Source organism: Egretta garzetta, unplaced genomic scaffold (genome assembly GCF_000687185.1).
Source record: "Egretta garzetta isolate BGI_Z169 unplaced genomic scaffold, ASM68718v1 scaffold15, whole genome shotgun sequence".
Taxonomy (NCBI): domain Eukaryota; kingdom Metazoa; phylum Chordata; class Aves; order Pelecaniformes; family Ardeidae; genus Egretta; species Egretta garzetta.
Genome location: NW_009259798.1, coordinates 1,310,404 through 1,326,972, shown reverse-complemented (window position 1 = coordinate 1,326,972; position 16,569 = coordinate 1,310,404). Strand labels below are relative to the sequence as shown.

General features: G+C 46.7%; 1 protein-coding gene across 3 annotated transcripts in view; it reads left to right on the top strand.

Moving 5' to 3' along the window:
- The window catches only part of ADAM17 (ADAM metallopeptidase domain 17), a 31,287-nt gene extending 16,537 nt beyond the window's left edge, over nucleotides 1-14,750 (top strand). For 2 of the 3 annotated variants that reach the window (XM_009639803.2, XM_035895317.1), the window contains exons 8-19: nucleotides 92-205; nucleotides 740-884; nucleotides 1,412-1,500; nucleotides 3,591-3,743; nucleotides 4,584-4,783; nucleotides 5,823-5,926; nucleotides 6,594-6,728; nucleotides 7,668-7,798; nucleotides 8,826-8,904; nucleotides 10,089-10,177; nucleotides 10,843-10,899; nucleotides 12,794-14,749. In XM_009639803.2, coding sequence (XP_009638098.2) covers nucleotides 92-205; nucleotides 740-884; nucleotides 1,412-1,500; nucleotides 3,591-3,743; nucleotides 4,584-4,783; nucleotides 5,823-5,926; nucleotides 6,594-6,728; nucleotides 7,668-7,798; nucleotides 8,826-8,904; nucleotides 10,089-10,177; nucleotides 10,843-10,899; nucleotides 12,794-13,144 — 1,647 coding nt within the window. In that variant the 3' untranslated portion in view covers nucleotides 13,145-14,749. Of the gene's footprint in view, nucleotides 1-91; nucleotides 206-739; nucleotides 885-1,411; nucleotides 1,501-3,590; nucleotides 3,744-4,583; nucleotides 4,784-5,822; nucleotides 5,927-6,593; nucleotides 6,729-7,667; nucleotides 7,799-8,825; nucleotides 8,905-10,088; nucleotides 10,178-10,842; nucleotides 10,900-12,793 lie in introns of all 3 variants that reach the window. The other variant, XM_035895316.1, reaches the window with a different exon arrangement.
- Nucleotides 14,751-16,569: the final 1,819 nt, after the last annotated feature.

Below are 16,569 nucleotides of genomic sequence, written 5' to 3'. Positions count from 1 at the left end.
TGAGACATTTAAGATTACATTGAAAGCTTTTGTATAGCTGTAAAATTGATCAAAATTCCTCTACATTGTTGTTGCCCTTTCTGAAATGTAGATTATCATCCACAATGAGCCAAATCTTGTAAAACCTGGAGAAAAGCATTACAATATGGCAAAAAGTTACCCAGATGATAAGAAAGATGCCTGGGATGTGAAAATGCTGCTAGAGGTAAGTTGTAACCTTTGGAAAATTGTGCCCCTTACAAAGAATTAGTCATACAGCTGCTCTGTAGTAACAGATGAAACTCCTCCACTTCCTTCGCATGATGTGTAGATGTTACGCAAAGTCAAACTAGCTGATATGCCCTGTAGCCCACGGTAAAGGGCTCCATTGCATAATTATAGAGCACACACCAATCTGAATTATTAATATGTGGCCTGAGTCAGAAAGGCAGTCCTGATATGTCTGGCCCTGAGACTGGCTGCCCTGTGACCTTCATCAAATTATTGTACTTGCTTTCCCCCTCTCTGTTGGAAAGGGGAAATGAATAGACAAGTTATGTAAATGAATGTGTACAATGTGCTTGTGTATACATTTAATTTTCTGCAGCTCCGTAGGGTAGATAACAGCTGCTTTTTTCTGACTTAACCAGATCTAGAAGGTGCCTGTCTGGCTCATTAGATAAATGTTCTTATCTATAGACTTCTAATGCGCACCTTAAGATGTCTTACAAAGATTTGACTTTTTTTTTTTTTTTTAAAGCAATTTAGCTTTGATATTGCTGAGAAAGCAGCTCACGTGTGCCTTGCTCATCTCTTCACGTATCAAGATTTTGACATGGGAACGCTTGGACTGGCTTATGTTGGCTCTCCCAGACCTAACAGCCATGGTGGCATTTGTCCTAAAGGCAAGGCTTCCTTCTCTTCCCTTCCCTCTCAGTTGTGGGCTGAAAGCTAGTTTTTGTTATTTGTGTTTAATCCAACTTCAACGGAGCATGATGTGTTATTTGCATAGACTCTAGTGGTTGGTTTTCAGATAGAATAAATGGCCGTTTTCTTGGCTGGAGCTGGAAAAAGAAGGGAAGGAAGGATAAAAGTTACTAAGCTATCTGGTGTGAACAAGCTGGCTGGACCAAGCCCTAGACCAAAGGCTGCTTTGTGTGGGTGCATCTTGCAGCGGTTCTGGAATGGCAGATGCTGTTGTCTTGGAAATCTCTTATGTATTGCAGTAAAGGGGAAAATATGAGCTGTTTGTGCTGTGCTTGAAAGATTCCCCAATCCAAAAACTGGCAAGAGACAGGGTCTCACTGGTGAGCCTGTGGGAACAATAAAGCTGTTCATACCCCCAAACAAGTATCCCTCTCTCCCCCAAAAAACCCCGAAACCCAAGAAAAATGTTTGGCAATTTTGATTTGTTTCTTTGTCACTTTTATAGCTTACTATAGTCAAACTGCAAAGAAGGACATCTATCTGAACAGTGGCTTAACCAGCACCAAGAACTACGGAAAGACCATCCTCACAAAGGTAGGAGAGTGTTCTCCTCTGCAGAATGTGAACGTTCGGTGTACGTACGTGTGTGTTGGTGATGTGCACCACGGGGTTGTGACAAGCTTCTGTGCTCTCTCAAGAACAAGCTGCTGGCTTTCTGATTGAGTCAGATTCCTGGAGACAAGGATGTAGGTCTACAAAACCAAAGTCATAGTTTTTGTCCTTACTGACAAGGGGAGTCAGGACTGAATGGAGTTGAAGGTTGAATTCCCTGGGGAACAGTGATGGAAACGTAGCCAGTGTCTAATAGCAGCTGTCGTTGCTCAGATATAAACAGGATTTTGATATCCAAAGATGAATTTAAATGTATTTTGCTTTTAAAAAAATCCAAACAAACCCTTAACAGAACAAGCAAATATTATACAACAAAGTAAACTTACAATAAGAATAAAATTACTCTGCTGACTCAAATAAGAAAAAACTGACATGTTTGCTATTATGTCCATCTACAATGTGCAGATGGACGATTGTGTACACTTGGTCTGTTCCATTTGCAAGGTGAAGCAGTGAAAGTGGTGCAGGCAAAGTAGGCGGTTTAGTTTGGGCTTTTTGGTGAAATTTCTCTACCTGATTTTGTGTGTGTGTGTGTCCTGAATAAGTAGAGCAGAGAACGGTGCATTAGGCAGGGCTTACTCGGCCTAATACAAAACCTAATGTAAATTGATGGTGTCTGGATTTTTTTTTTTTCATACTTGATGAGATAGTAAATACATAAAGGCCTGAGTATGAGCTTTGTCTCACTTGTAAAGATACCAGAGCAGTGTCTGCATTTGCATCTACCAAATCTTTGCAGTTGGGCATATTTCTCTTTTGCTGACTTCTGCTAACTTCTCAGCTGTGCTTTTCTGTAGCCTGATTATAAATGGAATTCATAATTGATGTGTGGGCTAAAACTTGGCACAGAAGCTGTCAAGCAGCTAGAAGTAAAAAGACAGTGAAGCTTTGTGTGAGAGGGATGTTGACAAAGAGCTCTAGCTGTTGCCATGCTATTTGCATTTGTTGTTCAGTCTCCAAGCTGGAGTTCTGCCTTGGATTACAAAGGAAAACTGAGTTTTCTGTCTTCCCGGTAGCAGTCACAAAGCTTGGGACAAGGCAGCGAGCGTGTTATGGATTGGTTTAAATTGGGAGAGTGTCGCATGGTGTCCACTTGGATTTTGAAAGACACACAAAAAAAAAAAAACCCAAACCACTACTTAAAACCCTTCCCCAGATTAAATATGATGAAGCACAGGAGCGATCTCTGGGCAGCTCTCCTGTCTCTGGCTCCTGCATCAGCTGTGCCTACACTGGGTACTGGTGCTGCTCCTCCTTCCTGGGCCTGCACAGCAGCTGAGGCAGCGGTTAGCACCTCGTGCTTGCATCTCTCTCTTGTGAACTGCTCAGCCTCCATGTGGTTAACTTTAATTTCTGTGCCAGTTTTATTTTGTGGTTGTCACCTTGTGAGCTCGACACCATCTGCTGGTCAAGGCGCTGCCGGGAGGCACATGGTGAGACAGAGCCAGTTTGGGATCCTCAGCAGAGGGAGTCCCGTCTTGCATAAACACTGTTGGAAATCCATCCCTGTTGGGACACGTTTGTAGGTGTCTTTCCTAGTCGTCGTGCAATAGAAGAGCTTACGCAGCGCTCCCAGTGTCATCATCCATTGAGAAATAATTCTAATGGCAAGATAAGTTAAAAAAGAGATTGACTAATCATAGTAGCTGGTGTTTGTTTGGATTGGTTTTTGTTTCAACTTTTTATGCCTCCCAGCTATCTAAAAGCTGATTTTGGTATTTTAAGTATCTGCACTGCATTGAAAACAAGATTGGATCAGTATTCTAGGACAGCATTTTGCCTTTAACAGTGGTTTAGTATTCAGACCTAGTCCTGGAACTTGCCTTTGGAAATGCACCATAATTTTACTTGCCTTTAGTTGCCTGTTTCTAATACAGAAATGTTCACAGGGAAATCACTTTACATCTCAGCGTATCTTAGAATTGCCAGTGGCCTGGAAGTAGCTGGGGTCTTCTGTGCTGTCCTGCTCAGACTAATTTTTTTCAGCATTGCTCTTTTCATGTTCTAAAAAGGAGGCTGACCTGGTTACGACGCATGAACTGGGACATAACTTTGGAGCAGAGCATGATCCTGATAGTCTGCCAGAATGTGCCCCCACTGAAGACCAGGGAGGGAAATACGTTATGTATCCAATTGCTGTCAGCGGAGATCATGAAAACAATAAGGTATAGTTGCATGGTTTTGCTTCCATGTACAACTTTTTGCTCTGGTCAACGACCCTTTGCATGGAAAGTCTATTTAGTTAATGATTCCTGTAGCTTGAAACCGTCAGGAATGTAATGGATTAGCCATAAGAAGAAAACATAAATGCTGTCAGCTTCTCTGTAAGATAAGCTCGTCTTTAGATTCTGAGTTTCACTGGAGTTCATAGCATGTCCAGGTGCTTTTTTAATTAGTTGTTTGTAATTAGCTGTGGCTGCATGCTCCTGAAAGCAAGTCATCAGCAGGAGTCAAATACAGGACCTTCAGTACCAGATAGCGTTTGGGTGGTGGATAGTTATTATTGTTGGAGGAGGACTGCAGTCAGGGTGCTCGCCAGTCTCAGAAGCTCGCCCTGGCAGTGTGGACTTGGCATTGTGCCTGTTCTGCAGATGAGAAATCCAAGGTTATCAAGGGAACGATTCATCTGCAGTCTAGTCTGATGGGTTGTGGTTCATGTCTAGCCCCGCTGCCGAGAGGCAGCGCAGTCTCTCCTGGTCGCTGTAACTTCTCAGCCCGTCCTGGGGATGGTTGCTAGTGGTCCTGAAGCTGTGGGAGAGCTGGAATTGGCTCTGTGACCCGGAGGAGCCCCGGCATTGTAATGTAGCAATGTCCTTTATGGACCCAACTGCTTCTTTCCCATCTTAAAATTTTTCCCAGGTATAAGACTGGAAGTATAGAGGGAATAACTGCTTTCTGAGACACCAGAATTTGGAGGCGTAAGGAGGCTGAGGCTGTCTTAGATGCCACTTGTTGACAGAAAGGTACGCTCCTCAGTGCTGCTCTTTCCCCTCGTGACTCTCTAGATGTTCTCAAGCTGCAGCAAAAAATCCATCCATAGGACCATAGAGATCAAGGCCCAGGAGTGCTTCAGAGAGCGCAACAACAAAGTGTGTGGGAACTCCAGGGTGGATGAAGGGGAGGAATGCGATCCTGGCCTCTTGTACCAACAGGCTGACCCCTGCTGCTCTGCAGACTGTAAGCTGAAAGATGGTGCCAAATGCAGGTAAGGGGAAATAAGCTGCAGCTTCTCTTACACAGGGGAGAACAATGGGCTGGGCTGAAAGCTCCTAAAGCCATCTGCAGCATCACAGAGCTGGTCCCTGGCTTTAAGGCTAAACATGTGAACTGAAGACAATAAAGGATTCCAGGAAAGGCTGCTGTGTCCATGCACTTGTTTGAGTACGTTAATTTTTATAGCGTTGTTACTTATTTCTGAGAAGTGCCATGAGCTACGCACGTGAATACTATTATTATTATTAAGCAAACTCAGGCATTCATAAAATCAATATTAAAAAATTCCTGTGCAAACTTCCTGCGCAAATACAATTTTTGCTTGTATTGCAAGGTGGCTTTAAACTGGCATCACATGCTGATGTTGTCAAGATGGCTGCAAAATGTGTTTGAGCACACAGTGACTGCACTGAATGAGTCCTCTGTCTGTTGTTCTTGCTCTTTGGGGTGTTCGTGGCCCTGTTGCAATGCGGCATCTGGTCTGCTTTTTCAGAGTTCAGCTCTGCACCACGTGTCAGTGGAGAGCTCATGTGGCTCCTATTGTTTAGCAAGAAATTCCCTCAACTTTAATGACAGTGTTTGTACTAAGGGCCTTCTTGCATTAGATGCAGAACAAAGAAAATAAAGGGAGCACAGAATAAAGAGTAGTAAACCTTCAGGACAAACGGGGAATAAATGTGCGGGGAAGAAAACAGTGGATGGTCTTGTCCAAAGTTGCACAGCAAGTAACAAGGGGATCCAAGTGCCTCAAATAAATATAAAGATCCCTGTGTTGTCTCTCAGCATGTTGTACTTTCTACATGCTTTTACCTTTGGCAAATGAAGAGCGAGTGGCTGCGTAGAAAGGTGGTTGTGGGAGGGGGTAGAGAGGGCAAGGGTTTTTAATCAGTGAGTCAGTTTCCAAGAAGCAGCTTTTCTTTTTTTCCTAAACATTTTTTTCCCTTGCTTTATCATGCCTGTACTTCTTTTAAAAAAAAAAAAAAAAAAAAAAAAAATCTTAATATTCCTTCCTGTCATTTTGATCTTTCCAGTGATCGGAACAGCCCCTGCTGTAAAGGCTGCCAGTTTGAAAGTGCACAGAAGAAATGCCAAGAAGCCATAAATGCCACTTGTAAAGGAGAGTCTTTCTGCACGGGTAGGATGTATTTCTGTCCCCTTTACATCAGCTAGCCAAGCGCTCCAGGCTCAGTGTCCTGCTCGATCCGCTTTCAAACTAGTGCCCCTTATTCATCCGGTACATGTAATTTTAGAGACCAGTTTTTTTAACCAAATTGCCCTATAATGAGTTTCATTGTAGTTCAGGAGTCACTTGGTGATTTACTGCCCAGAAGAATATGAAAAATGTTGAGGTTTTTTGTTTTGGTTTTTTTTTTTTTTCCTTCCTCCTTTCTTTTCCTTAAAAAAAGAAAAAGCAAACTGGGGCGTGTCACTGGGAGGGGACAAGAATGAGCTGAATCTTGCCATAGAAAGGGTGGAATTACTGCAACTCTGCTTCACCTCCCCACTTGTGTACTCCCTCCTCAGCCTTTCTTGGAGGCAAGTCACAGCTCCTCCTGTGCCGATCCAGGGTCTGCTACGTGCTCCTTGGCTGCTGGAGTGCCGCGATGCCTATGTTTTTGAAAAGGCTGCTGCTGCCTCTCGGGGGAGCTGGCAGCCTGCAGATCAAAGTCAAGACCAAGCTATTGGGGTTCCCCCTGGGATGAGTCTGGATTTCCCTTACTGTCCTTCTTTCTTCTGCACGGTTAGGTGCTCTGCCCTTCACGCTAACAGAGTCCTCCCACCCTCTCGACTTCCTTCTGTAGGGAACAGCAGCGAGTGCCCCCCTCCAGGGAATGCCCCAGATGACACAGTCTGCGTGGACATGGGGAAGTGCAAGGACGGGGAATGCGTCCCTTTCTGTGAGAGGGAGAAGAACCTACGGTCGTGTGCGTGCAATGGTGGGTGACCTGGGATCGAACTGAAATGTGTGCTTCAGCTCTGCTCCTCGGAGGGCGCCGGCTTGCCTGTTGGAGGGCTGAGTTTATGGTTTCTGAAAAAGTTTAAACCATTGGTTTTTCAGGGCTAATGTTTTCTGTTTGGAAAACGAATGCAAATGTCCTCTTGTCCCCGGTGGCCTTGGTTTGAAGACATTAAAATGACACTTAGGGTCTGGCACCCCAGTTAGAGAGGGCACTCTCCCACCCTCCTCCTACACCACAGGCGGATGGGAGGGAAAGTCTGACTGTAAAGAGATCCCAGCCAACTTCTGGACCAGGCATCTGGCAGAGGAGTGGTAGCCTGCAACTAGTGGTTACAGAAAGATTTCGAAGAGGTTGAAGTGCCGTGAGAACAGGGGATCGCTGAGTGCAGTCCCCTGCTACTGCAAACCTGCCTGTCATACGCTTCTGTCCATAAGCTTTACTGTTCGCCTGAGCTCCGTCTCAGCCCTTAACTCTGGTCCAGCAGCTGGGGGCGGGAGGAACACGTCACGGGGCAGCGCGGGGAAGTGCTGCGAGCCCCACTGTCTGAGATGGAGGGCATAGCACAGGAGAAGAGTGCCCAGAGGATCCAAAGTCCAAGAAATATTTAAATCTGTGTCTTGAACATGTTTGGAACTTCTTTACCTGCCTGCTGATTCCTGCAGTGCTGGGGTATTAGCTTGGAGAGCTTGGTCCTGCTGTGTCCCCTGATACGTTGCACAGAGCATCTGGTTGAGTTTCAGGCTTGGCCATCAGCGTAAGCGGTGTTGGGCCGCTCGCAGAGTCCTGCCTGCCCCGTGGGGAGGCTGGGCAGGAACGTGGTCAGCCAGGGGACACGTGGGGTTATGCACCTGCGTGGTTCTGGGTTGCAGGTGACTCTTGGTGCTGCCGAGGAATGAGTTTGTTGCTTTATTACAGAAACGGATAATTCCTGCAAGGTGTGCTGCCGGGACGAGCAGGATAGGTGCATACCGTACGTCGATGCGAACGACCAGTTCCTGTTCCTGCGCAAAGGGAAGCCTTGCACTGTGGGCTTCTGCGACACAAATGTAAGTGTTCCCAGATGTCAGTGTGCTGCACGCTCTGCTTCTGTGGCTGGGTGTTTGCGTCCTCTGTGACGAGGACTGTGCTGGTGAAGAGAAGCCGAAGCTTGAGGCGGTGCTGAGCACCTCTCCGCAGGGTAAATATTAAAGGGTGTCTGAGGCTGTAGGTGGAAGTTAGTGCTGCAGAGACCTGTGCAAGGTGAAGCTGTTGCCTTCTGCCCCTTCTGCTTATTTTTACTTACTGCCCCTTTTGCTGCTCCCCACAGTTCAAACAGCCAGCAGTTTGTGCAAAGGAGGAGAGTGAGCGCTGCCGTAAGCTCAGCCAGGTTTGCAGTGCAAGCTATTTCAGCTGTTCACGTTAGCCCAGTTAATTTTGACTAAAATACTGCAGGTCAGGGAGCAATTGCCTGAAAATCTACTCTGGCAGTACCAGGGAGGCTGGCAGGGTGCTGGCACTCGGCAACCGCTTCCGTGGTACAGCTGCATGGACAGGGGTGTCACCTGCAGACCCCAACGGTTGAAGCTAAACTGGGTGTCACTGGGTGTCGACAGAGGTGAATTTGGGAAGGGTGTGCCCCAGCCCTTCCGCCAGCAGAACTGAAAGACTGATGATCTGCTGTGTTAAACCAGCACAGCCGGGTCTGGGAGTGAGTCTGTCTGCCTGTAACCTGGGGCTCCTGAGAGCTGCAGCATTCCCAGCGGGCAGTGGGAACCGAGGTTTCCAGTGCTTAAACCTCTCCAGTTTCGTGTCCCCTCACATGGGGCAAGGTTGGGGCGGTTTCTGCATGTTTCAAACGTTAGAACTTCATCTGTTTCAGACAGCAATAGAATGAAACTGTTTTGCCAAAAACAAAGGCAGTAAAAACTGACTCCTCCTACTTGGGGTGAGGGTAAACCTATATTCAGAACGTGAGGCAGGCGCTGCTGTGGCTGTAGCTGTTTTATTTCATTATAATCTTTGTATCCTCTTCCTTCTCCATCATACGCTGAGATAGCAAAAGATTATTTTGTAAATAAATGTTTGCTTTTGCAGGGTAAATGTGAGAAGCAAGTACAGGATGTGATTGAACGCTTTTGGGATTTCATAGACCAACTCAGCATCAATACTTTTGGTAAGAGATGTAACCATATCCTTTGGGGGTTTTTTAGTTCATGACATGAACCTCTCGAGCCTTGGAGGGAGTTAGCTGGCTGGGTTTTATGCAAGGTATTATGCAACCTGTATGCAAGGGTGGCTAGTAGCTGTGCTTCTGATACAGATGAATGTATGTTTGCCTAAAGTTCGACAGTACTGATCTTGCCAGTTTAAAGCTGAAAGGATGGGGGACCATTTTGCATTTTTCCACTCTGTTATTTTCTAGGCATCTTCTGGGCTTGTAAAGGAGATGATAGCTTCTTGTCTGAATACCAAGAAGTAGGTTGATGAGAGAAAAGTAAAAAACAGTCTTTGTAGAGGTCAGCTAGATTTGGCATAGGATAAAGTGGGCCTCTCGGGGGGGATTTAAGTGTTAGCAGAGAGAGGAAAACTTAATTTCTCTCTTATTTAAGAAAACAAGTGAGGTCACGCACCTCAAGCTGTGTGCCTGTACCGAGTCACTGCCCAGCAGCTGTGAGGGGGCTTGATCCCCACTGTGCAATCCAAGCAGGTGGTGTAGCCCCCCGCAGGGTTGCCCCCCAGCGTAGCCCCCCAGTCTGGCTCTGTATTACCACACAAAATCTGTTAACAAGCCAGCACTGTGTAATGACTGGGCAGCTCCACGTGCTCATGGTAATGCTGTGCCTACCCAGTGTAATTATCTGGGTTTGGGGCTTTCAATCGTGAGGTTTAGGGTCAAAAAATTGTTTCTTAGGTAATTGTTAAAGCTCTTCAGCCTGTTCGAGTAGAGGCAGTTTGTGTATCCTTGGTGTTCAAGTATTTCGTTTGTGGAGGCAGGTAGTTATCACTTGACTGTAGAATCAGAATTTGGGAACAGACTTCTGGTGCATCTTGTGTAGTTGAGAGGGGCAGCTTGGCCAGCTCAGTGTAGCCTGTTCCAAATCGGCCCACAATAAATGTTACGGCCTGTCAGCATTTCTCATCAGAGAAGAGGGAGAAACCCATTACTGTTAACTTCTCGGATACGCTTTTCTAAAATTGTGTAATTTCTTTTATCTTTGCCTCGTCCTGCAGCCTGTGCTTCTCAGAGCAGTTCCGTGGCTTGGCTTGCATGAGCAGTGGCTGCAGGAGGGGGAGGGATGTGTATATTCATGGAATGGTATTTGGTAGGTAACTAACAGATTTGAATGGATTTCACAGGGAAGTTCCTAGCGGATAATATAGTGGGCTCTGTGCTTGTCTTCTCCTTGCTTTTTTGGATTCCTCTCAGCATCCTCGTGCACTGCGTGGTGAGTAAGCTGTCTTTGAGATGACTGCTCTGTTAGGTGGAGCTGTAGGAGAACACCCTCTGCATGTGAAATGGCAGGTGTCTGTGGGAGAAAGTGATGGGAGGCTTTTGGCAATCCTCAGGGGGGGAATCCAGCGTGTGCGAGGCTTACTGCGCCTTCAGCTGGCAAAACTCCTGCTAAACTCTGCCGGGCTCTGGGAGACCCAGTGCTCCCGTGACCGTTCCCTGCAGCCCTTCCCATTCTTCCCTTGCCTCTGCCTCCTGAATTCTACCCAAATATAATCTTGGTAACTTCCACTAGAGTCAAAGTTTTTTTAAAGCCCTGCTAAGAAGTAAGACGCCTGCATTTTGTGGGGGGACCTGGAGGGGGAGGTGGTCCTGCTTGAGCTTAGCTGGATGGGTAAAGAGAGAGTGAGTTGATGGCAGCTGAGAGCGTGGGCACGTGGTGTGATGGTGACGGCAGTGTGGGGGTAGAGCAGAGGGCTGCTGCGCCCACGGGTGCTCCTGGGATGGATGGGAAGGCATGGGAGGTAGTGGAAGGGAGAACAGCCCCATGCCCTACTCTGTCCCTGCAGGGAAAAGGGGATAGGGACCCTGCAACTGGGAAACTGACTTTCTTATGTTGCATGTGTATGGTTTGGGTTGTTTTTGTTTGTTTTCCCATAGGACAAGAAACTGGACAAGCAGTACGAGGAGAACACAAAGTCCCTGTTTTGCCCGAGTGTAAGTTGCTGTCTCAGTATGAATGGGCAGAAAGCTATCCGCTGTGTATTAGAGAGTCAGAACCTATGGTGCATGCAGAGTATTTATCACAGCCATAACGGCCAGACCTGGAGCCCTGTGCCTCACGCTGCAGGTGGATGAATCAATTTGAGGGAAACTGTGTTGTATCGAACAAGCCTGTGGTTGATAAATCAAGCTCTGCAGCTTGGTGGGGTCTGGTCCTTCCTTCCTGTAGGAGCTGTGCTTTGGCCTTGTTGACAGAGCAGCTCTCTTGCAGCAGCTGCAGCTCCCGGGGCAGGAAGCCACCCTGCTCTGCGGAGCACCACGTGCCTCTGTACGGGGTCCCCTCGGCACGGGTCATCCAGCAGCTTCAACCACAGACCGCTTGTTCCCAGCCAAGCGGTGCTAACAAAGCATGAGGCTCAGCAGGGCGACGCTGCAGAAAAATCTCTGCAAAATGTGGTGTCTTTGCAGAGCGGTTGTTTGCAGGAGTCAGCTTCTAGTGGCCGGATGTGCTAAAGCCTTCCAGCTGCCCATGGGAGAGCTGGCCTCAGGGTGCAGGGACCTGTCGGTGCTGCTTCTCACCTTGCAGGTACTGGGTTGGGAGAGAAGAGCAAAAAGTGCCTGGGTAAATTTTAATTACAGTCCAGCACAGGGCACCTTCTGGCATAGATTTTCTGGGTGTCCTGTCCAGCGCTTTGACAGCCCAATTCTTTATTAATAACTGAAACATTAAATTAAGGAAATACCATTTTGTAATGGGAGGGAAAAAAAAAGCCTTGCAGAGCTCCCGTATGAGCACTGGGGGAAGCACGCTGAGGTGAAAGACCACTGAGGCAGCTTGCCTCCGTCATCTACTCTAACGTAACTGAAGGCGATCTGAGTTCAATTCCCCCATAGCTGGTCTGGAAAGCCCTAAGAAAAGTCACCGCAGGGCTTTATACCCGAATTCCATCAAGAGAATCCTGGAAGGAGGCGCAGCAGCAGAGCACGGGTATAGTTAACGGGCTGCTTGCACCAGCAACAGTTTAACAAACAAATCTTCTGTCTTTTGGATCTGCTGAGGATTGAGTGGTTGGGAAACGCAGTACTGGTTGCTGGTAAACATCTCATCCTGCCCAGTATTAGCATCTTCTAGGGTTCATGGGGATTTTTTTATCCCTGTAAATCTCTGGATATTTTCCAAATCGTGCTCAAAAGAAGAAATCAATGGGCTTTAACTTAGTCTGGGTTGCAGAGTTTGGGTGTGATCACAGTGGTCTCCCTCTGGCCTTTGACCCTGCGCTCAGTGCAGCTTCTTCCATGTGAAACAGGGAGCTCGTCAGGTTGGAAGATGGAATGAGCTGTACCTTTGTTTCCTTGCACTGAGCTCTCGGTCTCGTCTGGCTTGAGCCTGCATTTCCAGCCCTTGGTTTTCCTGAAGCAGTGTTGGGCTCCAGGGGAGGTGGGGTTCAGTTGTCAGCTCTGCCCCATTGAGGCTGTCACCCGTGGTGCGTTATATGGAGAAGCAGCAAGGTAGAAAGGCCTTTTTATCTCTGCTTTAGTGCTTAGCGTAGCTGGATTCTTCAGAAAAAAACAACAAATTACCCCTGTTGGGTGTTCTCTTGCTCTTAAGTAAGCGTAAATCTACTGTAAAATCCAAGATCTCCTTCCTTTTCCAGTGCAGTGCCGGGGGTTGTGCCTGGCTGGCATGGGGTGGCCTGGGGCAGCAGAAGGGCAGTCAGCACATCTCTGCTGGGGTGGTGGGGAGGACGCAGTGGCCTTTAAACAGCTTTAACAAGCGTGGGTGTGCTCCTCAGAAGGTGTCCCTTCCCCTTGAAAAGGGTGCAAAAACTGAACCCCAAACTGGATCCTGGGTGCTTCTCCCGCTGACCTGGCGGCTGGTCTCTTGCAGAACGTGGAGATGCTGAGCAGCCTGGACTCCGCCTCCGTTCGAATCATCAAGCCCTTCCCGGCGCCGCAGTCGACGAGCCGCCACCAGCCGCTGCAGCCCATCACAGCCGTGCCCGCCGCCACTGCGGCACCGAAACAGGACCACCAAAGGATGGACACTATTCAGGAGGACCCAAGCACTGACTCTCACATTGATGAGGACAGGTTTGAGAAGGACCCTTTCCCAAATAGCAGCTCGGCCGCCAAATCTTTTGAGGACTTGACAGACCATCCTGTCATTAGGAGTGAGAAAGCTTCGTCCTTTAAACTACAGCGCCAGAACCGTGTGGACAGCAAAGAAACAGAATGCTAGTGTCTTGCTGCCTTCTAAAATGTATGACTTCCATCTGCAAAATACGGATCTAAAACCATTTCATTTATATAAATATAAATATATGTATATATATTTTTGTGAGGGAGTGGGAGATATAAGGAAGTGACCTACTGCAGATGCTGGTCATGTGTATGACCTTCCTTAAATTACATTTATTAGAGCATTATATCTTTTAAAAAGGAAAATCCAAACTAGAACTGGCTTGTTTTTGAAGCTTTTTGGATTTGTTTTTCTATTTTCTTGACGTTTAACATTTCCTTCAACCTGTGGTGCAAAACCAAATATCCTGCAGGATATTGGATTGTGTGTATCAGCCTTTTTTATAACTTAATATTTTCTAGTCTGACAGCACTGATAGAGACAAAATTAAGGGGCTTTTAAAAACAAAAAGAAAACACTGCAGTACGTTCCGTATAGAGTAGATCATTTAAGGTACATGTAAGCAAAAGCCTAAACAGATGCCTCGAGAACAGAATGAAAGTAATGAAGCAGATAAAAATACAGTCTCGCAGCATTAAATGACAATGCATAATTGGAATCGAGAAGCTTAAGATGTACAGCTTCAAAATAACAACAAACGGGTCATCTGGAGGCTGTTAAACTTATACAATGTATGGAAATGCTCCTCTAGCATGAAACTGTTTTGCCTCTAGTGGCGAGGTTGTCTTGTCTTTGTGCCTCTGCTGCAGAGGGCTTTGGTTGGGCGCCTCCCACCCTGCACTGCGAGTGCCTGGCAGGGGAGAGAGGCGCAAGCGGAGAAGTCATTTATGTGGATGAGGACTGCTTCAAGACGCTGCTTACAGCAGTTGTTTCGGTACAGAGACGTTTCTCCAAATGTTATTTCGAAATCAGCAACACTATTGCTGAGATGTTCAGAGAGCCGAGCATCACTTTGCTGTGGTCTGTGTGGCCAACAACATTCACTCCATTGCAGGGGGGGCATTTGTTTAAAACCAATTGTGAATAAAAAAAAAACCAAAACAAAACCAAACAACAAACCTCTGTTAAACTTACAGGGCAGGTATAAAGAGGAGACTTGATGAATTCAAATTCCCACACAGGTAGTACAATGTGATGTTAGACGGTAATTTCATGGTGTCCTCTGAGCTGATAGAGCTGGAGATCTGTAAGGGGAGCTGGGAGGTGAGCGTTATTTTTGCTTAGTAGCAGCCAGACTGACACAGGGGAGTCGCAGAGCAACTGTCGTGATAGTAAAGCAGCATCGTAATTCTGCAACTGTTTTCTCCCATAATAATCTGTTGATAAAACTGACATAAAACCATTTTAACTGTTACAAGCCTGCGCTCAGGCACAGGGGAACCCTGCTGCTGCGGAAAGCCTCTGTGCTTTTAAACGTGAGGGAAAGGAACCAAACCTGTGCTGAAAGGATTGCGGGAATAACCCCCTCTCCACCCCACCCAGGGATTCTTGTTACACTAATACTTGAACGTGTGCCTTACGGTTTTCCTGGCTGACTAGCTATTGTGTTTTATATACTGGATTTGAACTTTTGGGGGTTTTTTTGTTTGGGTTTTCTTTTTTTGATTCAGTGCAAAGTACACGTGTGAGGAGTTGAGTTAATTTAATTCCCAATACAATAAAAGCTTTTTATATATAAAAAAAAAAATCAGTTAAGAGCTGTTCCTGTGCAGTCCTTCAGGAGTTAACAAAACCTGAGTTAAGTCTGGCCTGCAGCCAGAATTCAGGCAGTTCTGTCTCTGCTCCCCTCTGCCCCTTGGCTGCTGGAGGTCATTGTGCCTGCCTGCTGCAGCTGCACCCCCAGGGCTGCCCCACTCCCTCCTGGGGATTATCACAGAATCATGGAATTGTTTAGGTTGGAAAAGACCTTTAAGAGCATAGAGTCCAACCATTAATCCAACACTGCCAAGTGCACCACTAAACCATGTCCCCGAGTGCTGCATCCACACATCTTTTAAATACCTCCAGGGCTGAGGACTCGACCTCCCTGGGCAGCCTGTTCCAATGCTTGACAACCCTTTGGGAGATGACATTTTTCCTAATAGCCACTCTAGACCGCCCCTGGTACAACTTCAGGCTTGTTACGGGGGAGAAGAGACTGATACCTACCTCGCTACAGCCTCCTGTCAGGCAGTTGTAGAGGGTGATGAGGTCTCCCCTCAGCCTCCTCTTCTCCAGGCTGAACAGCCACACTTCCCTCAGCCACTCCTCAAAAGACTTGTGCTCCAGACCCCTCACCAGCTTTGCACCAGTCAGTTCTGACAGTGAAATTCATATCTAAGGTACAGGTGTGTGCTTAAATGCCGTTTTAGGTAGCAAATGTATGAGTAGGTGTTCTCAGCACTGAGGCTGTTAAAAAAACAGGTGGTGGCAGGCACTTGGGAGTGTGAAAACAGGTTTGGAGCAGGCCTTGGAAAGCACAGAATCCATCCCCCAATCTGAGCTGCGTTCCAGACTGTGAAATCTACTTGCACAGTTTGTTCACAACACCTAATGCAGGAAGAGCCATGGCTTCCATGGGGAGCCCCTTCCACTAGTTCAGCCGGTCTTCACTGTAATCATTTATTACAGAAAGGACAGCCCAGTTTAATACTCATAACTATTTATAAATCAAACTAGCTTCTGGTCTAGCTCCAGGTGCACACACAAAAAAAACCCCCAAAACCAAAACCTGCTTATGCTCGGGTTTATAACACTATTACCTAGTAGATAGATAGCAGGGCTTGGCCAACTTGTCTTAGTTACTCAGTGAAGGCTGACAAACAGGCCACTGTGCTGCTCTCATCACCTCTGCATAACAAATGCATCGCCTCACTCGGCCCCAGCTGGTTTGCGCCACCCTAACGGTCAGTACAGCCCAGAACTACGCAAGGGGTTTAGCTGCAGTGCTACACTATTTCTTTTTAATCCATGGTCCAGCAGGCACGCAAGGGGTTTAGCTGCAGTGCTACACTATTTATTTCTTTTTAATCCATGGTCCAGCAGGAGTCTCCTTTCTTCTGCTATCATCTGGCTGACTAACCAATTATTTCCCAAACCACTTTTTTTTTCCATGCTTGCTGAATTTCATTTAGGTTTCAGGCAATTTTTTTTTCAGTTTGTAAAGGTAGTTTTGTAGTGTAATTACATGCTCTTGGCCAAAAACTACGCATAGTACACAGTATTCATCTATGGTTACATCAGCTGTTAAATTATGAAGGCCAAAGCTCACTTGAAATGGCTCAACTTGGTGGCAAACTACATAGCTTTGTCAGCAGAGACACAGACCCCTTCTCTTAGTTTCTTCAAGCTCCAAGCTTCTCAAAAATGAGCACGTGCATCACCAGTTTCAGGTTGCCCAAAACCATGCACAGTTTTGAAATCTGTGTGTACACGCAAGAAGCTGCTGCTGGTGCCAAAGTAAGTTAAACTTCAAAGCCGCTGCT